At 33.3% G+C, this 6389-nt stretch overlaps 2 protein-coding genes across 5 annotated transcripts; both read left to right on the top strand.

Annotated features, from left to right (window-relative positions):
* Positions 1 to 2480: 2480 nt before the first annotated feature.
* LOC111379588 (serine/threonine-protein phosphatase BSL1-like) lies at positions 2481 to 4249 on the top strand. 4 transcript variants are annotated; one of them, XM_023002990.1, is made up of 7 exons: positions 2492 to 2705; positions 2914 to 3122; positions 3207 to 3267; positions 3405 to 3483; positions 3597 to 3676; positions 3780 to 3879; positions 4023 to 4249. In XM_023002990.1, exons 2-7 carry the CDS (start codon positions 2921 to 2923, stop codon positions 4212 to 4214), a joined length of 714 nt encoding a protein of 237 aa, XP_022858758.1. In that variant the 5' UTR covers positions 2492 to 2705; positions 2914 to 2920; the 3' UTR covers positions 4215 to 4249. The 4 variants fall into 4 exon arrangements, with proteins under 4 accessions (XP_022858759.1, XP_022858758.1, XP_022858757.1 ...); XM_023002991.1 differs by having other exon boundaries at positions 2481 to 3107; XM_023002989.1 differs by having other exon boundaries at positions 2492 to 3122.
* A 1192-nt stretch (positions 4250 to 5441) lies between these two features.
* Positions 5442 to 6157, top strand: LOC111379587 (histone H2AX-like). Its single transcript, XM_023002988.1, has 2 exons — positions 5442 to 5725; positions 5807 to 6157. The coding sequence occupies exons 1-2, from the start codon at positions 5522 to 5524 to the stop codon at positions 6026 to 6028; spliced, it is 426 nt and encodes a 141-aa protein (XP_022858756.1). The 5' UTR covers positions 5442 to 5521; the 3' UTR covers positions 6029 to 6157.
* The last annotated feature ends 232 nt before the right edge of the window (positions 6158 to 6389 follow it).

Here is a 6389-nt window from a genome sequence, read left to right as displayed (position 1 = left end):
AATTTTTCATAAAATGATATTATATTTAAATTGAAAACATTTCATTTTTTTTAATCACTCATTTTTTAAAATAAATGTTATTTCATCTATTTTCATTTCGAGAAAATGGGGGCCAAATGAGGGCTAAGAAAAAAGATGTTGGATAGTAATTTTTGAAAGAATATGTAGTTAAAAAGATGGGGGAAAGTTTTAAATTTATGTGTAAAACATTTTAAAGTAATTATATTAAACCTTGTTATGTTTTGCCATGTGGCACTGATTAATTGGACAATTTAAGAGTCTGTTTGGGGGTAATTTTGAAAATTGATTTTTTGACTGTTAGAAAAAAAATGAGATTCACCTGTGAGAGAAGAAGTCAAATATGATGACTATAATAGTGAAATAACGGTCAAAAATCAATTTTTTGAAGAAAGAAATTCCTCTTAAACAGGCTCTAAATTTTAAATAGATTTTTATCTAATTGACATTTGACAATAATGTAAATGTCAACCAAAATGTAAAAATTTAGTGTACAAATGACGGAGTTCAATAATATTTTCATCATAAAATTTATTACAGCATATTATATAATTACAATATTGTAATGTATTCATCGTCCCAATTTTATTCATCATTTTTCTCATCCCATTATTTGATCGGTTTATTCATTTTTGGCGTTTTATATGGAAGCAAATGTAAAAGATTAAAGATTTTTTCCTTTAATTTACTAAAATACAATTGAAGAATTATTCTTCAACTCTTAGATCATGATTCACATAAGTTAGTTGTGAATAGGTACTGTTTGGCATTGTGCTTGTTCGATTATTCGCTTCATCATACGTCAATTAGTTTTCCTAAAATTCATAATCATAAGAATCAAAACATAAACTTATTCAACATTTTTCTTTTAAGTTAACACAATTCATCATCATTTTCTTCTTAATTGGGTCTTAAGAATAACCACAAGCCCAAAGGATATCCATCGTTTTTGCCTTCTTACCTTGGTCATAAACTGAATCACAGATAAATGGGATACCTTATTGACGAATGAATTATGTGTAATGTCATTTAGTCTCATTGGGTTTCAGTCTCACTTTAAGCAATTTTGATATTAAATTTTGTTATATACCAATTTAATAAAAATCGAACATTGATCTGGTCTTCAATTTAACTAAACTTTCATGGTTTAGGACATATATAAACCGATTTGGGTAGTTCTCGTCCTGTTTCATTATAAATGGACCAAATACTGATCCTGTCCGATTTACTAGTTCCTCGCCTGTTCGATTTTTGATAACTACGTCTGCAATGTATTTTATGTCTCATAATAGGTTCAATTCTTCTACCCTACTCGGTAGATATCCTATCCCAATTTATGTTTTGCTAGGCCCATAACTGGAAAGCTCGATTCCGGAACGCCTCGAAATAATACTTGGAGTGGAAGATTTCTTTTTTGTAATACTAGTATATTTTCCTATGCTTTTAACACTTTGATTTATATGATCAGCTTCGTTTTGAGGCACCCTCTTGTTGCAAGCTCGGTTTTTGGAGCAACATAGCCATGGCAAATTGAAGAAAAGAGAGAATTGGTCAAAGTGATCGAACAAAAAATAATTTAGAAGTTGTTATTCAATTAATTCTTTCTTTTCATTCAACTAAAATTCCTTTGAATGATATTAGTCTCATTTCTACTTTCTTGCAAACTAAGTTATACAACTTGATTTCGGAACATCCAAGTACTTTATCGAACCTATACATTCAAATAATTTGACCGAAGAAAATGCTTCCTATTCTAGATTAGTAGTCCGAAAAAAAATCTCAAAATAATAATAAAGCATGTTTGGCTACTTATATATTTTACTTATAAGTAAAGAGAGATGAAAAGTATCAAATAATGAAGCATGTTTGCCTACTTATCTATTTTGCTTCCTATTCATTTTTTCTCTTAGGGTCAGTTTGATTGCAAAGGTGGAATTTGGGTGGAAAGAAAACGAATTTCAGGGAATTGAATTGATGAAAAATTATTTTTCTGGGAATTGTAAATTATTGTGTTTGATTGGTATAATTTTTTACATGGAAAATATTTTAATTGAAGTGTTTTTTGGTATCCGTTTGTCTTTGTTTTACATGAAAATTGTCAATTAAAGGGATATAATTTACTGGTATTGGGAATGAAATTTGTTTCCATTGCCAAAAAAATAATAATAATAAGAAACTCATCTATTTTTGGATGTTCGTTTGGCTTTATTTTACATAAAAATTGTCAATTAAAGGAAAATATTTTTGTACAGTAAATCTTAGAATTTGTTCCTACTGCAAACAAAAGAAAAAAAAAGAAAAAAAAAAGGTGTTAAACAAAGAAAACTTCAATTCCCAATAAAAGTTAGAAAATGTAATTTCATAGAAAAAAATGATATCAAATACCCTTAAAATTTAAAATTGGAGTTGATTTTTCACTTTTGATAGAAAATTTTGGCCTATCAGACGGTGCTTAGGTGAAATAAGAGAATTTTCCTAATTTGCTAAATCTTTGTTTCTTGTCAGTGCTCCTTAACTTTTCACTTCTACCGAAAAAAATTCTTTCACCCTTCCACAGCTTCTAACGTAATTAATGTACAAGCCCTGAAAAATAATCCATTTCCTAATTTTTTTTTTCAAAAATATATCTGTCACCACATTCCAGTGGCTGGCTCTGGATACCCTGTTATTGCTGCATCACTTTCGAGGTTCTTTATTTTTTTTTTTTTTGGTTTTTTCTTGGCTATATGTACAGTCATTTGAGCTTTGGAGCCATTTTTGGTTGATTACTATTGCGATTGTTGTATAAATTGGGTTTTTTTTCTTTTGTTTAGATATAGTCATTTGAGCTTGGGACCAATTTCTGGTTTATTATTATAGAATTATTTATTTATTTTTTTGGGTAATTTGTGGGAGGTTTTGGATGGGTTCGAAGCCGTGGCTGTATCCGGCTCCGACCTATCGTCCGTTAGAGGCCTATTGGGACGGCGATGAGGACGCGCCACGGCCCCGCTGCGGTCACACTCTCACTGCCGTTGCCGCCACCAAGACCCATGGCCCCCGCCTCATTCTCTTTGGCGGCACCACCGCCATTGAGGGAGGAAACGATGGTGCCCCCGGCATCCGTACTGTTCCTATCGAATTCTCTTCCTTTTTATTTTGCGAGTTGTGTTGGAAGTTAACTTTTTTGTTTTAAATTTGATTTTCAGGGTTAGCTGGAGTTACTAATTCAGTTCATTCCTATGATGTTCTCACCCGAAAATGGATCCGGTATGTTCGATTTTAGCTCCTTCAATTTTTACGTGTATTTTTTCCAATTTATTTTGTGGGAATTTAGAATAATCCACTTCAAAGTAAATGCTGATAGTATCTTTTTGTCTTTTTCTTTTTTCTTTCACATTATTTAGACTCCAACCAGCCGGCGACCCACCTTCGCCTAGGGCTGCACATGCTGCTGCTGCCGTCGGCACCATTGTTGTTTTTCAGGTGATTGGTGTGCAAAAAACTGTAAATTTAAGCAAAAATTGATGCTTTTTATTTTTTGGTTTAAGATTAGTTTTTTGAAATGGATTGGAACACAATAGTTTCTGCTTTGCTAGGGTGGTATAGGTCCCGCAGGGCATTCTACTGATGACTTGTATGTGCTTGACATGACCAATGACAAATTCAAGTGGCATCGGTAAGCTTCTAGAATATAGTTGCAAATTCTATATTTCTTTCCGAGAATGGTACAATTGATTTTCTTGATCTTTGACTTGGCCGTTGCACTTTTTGGAGCTCAGAGTTGTAGTTCAAGGACTGGGGCCGGGACCTAGATATGGCCACGTCATGGACTTGGTTGCGCAAAGATACCTTGTTACAGTCAGCGGCAATGATGGTGAGGTCAATCTTTGATTTTCAGTCACCCTTCAATGTGATTTTTCATTATATAATTTAGATTAAGGAAATCATGTCATTTTATCAATCGAAATCATAACTTTTTCAATCTTTTTTTCTCCTTTTCTTTTTATTTTCTGAATATTCAGGAGCTAAGTGAAACTGGTTGCACTCAAGGTCCTGAAAGAGTTCCTTCTGCAAATGAAGAGACAATTGGTCTTGTGTCCACCCTTTCTACTCACGATCCTCTAATAATTGGCTTTGAAATTGCCTTGATGGCAGGAGTTGTCACATGCAATAAAGTTTTGCTGTTTAAAATCATGAAATTGAGGCTTAGTTGATAAAGCTTGCCACAAGAGTTGTTTTCAGGAATGAAATTAGGAATTATTAAATTATATAAAAGACAAATATAAAAATTAAATAAATAATTACTTTACCTTTTTTTAAAATGTAAAGACTATTATATTATTTAAATAAATTTAAAAAAATAAATTAAAGATAATTTCATAAAAAAAATTGAATCAACATTGTTAATTTTACAATATTTCAATTATTAAATTATATAAAAGATAAATATAAAAATTAAATAAATTTGAAATAAAAAATTAAAGATAATTTCATAAAAAAAATTTGAAAAAATAAATTAAAGATAATTTCATAAAAAAAATAATCAACATTGTTAATTTTACAATATTTCAATTATTATATTATATTGACAATGATAAAAAAAATTAAATAATATAATTACTATTTAATCAAATAAAAAATTTAATTAATTACAAAAATTATAAAAAAAATTAAAATTTAAATATTATCTGGGCCGGTGATCCGGCCCAGATACCCGACTGTGTCGGCCCAGACAGTGTAACAGTCGGTAACCCGACTGTTACAGTTGGTTTTTGGCTGTTCAGGCCCGGTGGCCGGGAAACGGCCGGAAACCGCCATTCCCGGCCACTGAGCTCCAAAAAAATGGCAAAAAATCACATTTTTCACATTCCAACATGCCCACAATCTAGCTACTCATGCCCATGGATCTAATTTCAACCAAAATTACTAAGGATGCTAACTATGAAAAAAAGCATTCGAACTGGAGTTTTGATCAGAAAACTAACCGGTTCTTTTACTTCCACTGTAGATGATGATCGTTCATTGCGACGTTGGTGTAACTCCGGTGGTCGGTCCGTCGGATTTCTCCACTGGTCGGTCGGTTCGGTCGGTGAGAGAATTATCAAACAGTTTGAAGGGTAAAATGGGAAAATACTGTGAAGTTTTCTTTTTAACTTAATTTGTTTTTTTTTTAATTTATTTAATTGGTCAAAGGCCAATGTCAATTTTTGCTACAGTGTAAGGGTCATTTTTGTGTATTTCCTCGCTTAGTGACTTGTTTTTAGGCGCTGCATTTCACGCGCGAATTTTAATTTCAAAGTACAATTCAAATTCTAAAGCCGTCGTTTTCAATTTTCAAGCCACGTCATCGATCCGCGCCACTCCACCATTCACCAATCAATTTCTAACACACCACTCAGCAAATTCCTATATAAACCCTGTGCACACCAATCCATCTTCGTAAAATCTCAGCGTTTTCTCACGAATTTCGATTCCAATTTCATTTACTTTCTAGGGTTTGCAGTAAAACACAAATCTTAAAATGAGTTCAACAGGCGGAGCCTCCACCAAGGGCGGCAGAGGGAAGCCAAAGGCCTCGAAATCCGTATCCCGATCTAGTAAGGCTGGCCTCCAATTCCCCGTTGGCAGAATCGCTCGATTCCTCAAGGCCGGAAAGTACGCCGAACGTGTTGGCGCTGGTGCCCCCGTCTACCTCTCCGCCGTCCTTGAATACCTTGCTGCTGAGGTGGGTTAGGGTTTTTGGTTGTTATCAATTTGTCCATTTTTTTTCAGTTTGGTATTTTATTCATTGGTCCTGATGATTCAGGTTTTGGAGCTTGCGGGAAATGCTGCCAGGGACAACAAGAAGAACAGGATTGTGCCTAGGCATATACAACTGGCCGTAAGGAATGATGAAGAATTGAGCAAGCTTCTCGGAAATGTTACAATTGCAAATGGTGGGGTTTTGCCTAATATACATCAGAATTTGTTGCCGAAGAAAGCTGGAGGAAAAGACAAAGAGATTGGGTCTGCTTCCCAAGAGTTCTAGAGTTTTTATGTATTATTTTTGGCAGTTTTGATGTTCAGATGTTTGGTTGATTAAAAACTTATCTTATTTTGCTATAATACACAGAACATATTCATTAATTATAAGAGTCTATTACTTAAACGTCATTAATCAGTTATTCTTACATTATGCAACTTAAGAAGTAGTTGTTCTGTGTTTTTCTATTTGGGCAATTGCCTTGTCTGCAATATGTGGATTGACTCTGATTATCATTTGGCCTATAATTTATAAAGAACTAATCTTTTGAATTCAATTGGATCCTAATATCATTATGTGCTCTGTTTTCAAATGTTGAAGATGCCAGTATGCTGTGGTGAAGGTGGGTTCAGTTGGCTTGACCTCA

Source organism: Olea europaea, unplaced genomic scaffold (assembly GCF_002742605.1).
Source record: "Olea europaea var. sylvestris unplaced genomic scaffold, O_europaea_v1 scaffold2007, whole genome shotgun sequence".
Classification (NCBI taxonomy): Eukaryota; Viridiplantae; Streptophyta; class Magnoliopsida; order Lamiales; family Oleaceae; genus Olea; species Olea europaea.
Note: the sequence above shows the minus strand (reverse complement) of the source record. Positions and strands in the feature narration are given on the sequence as shown.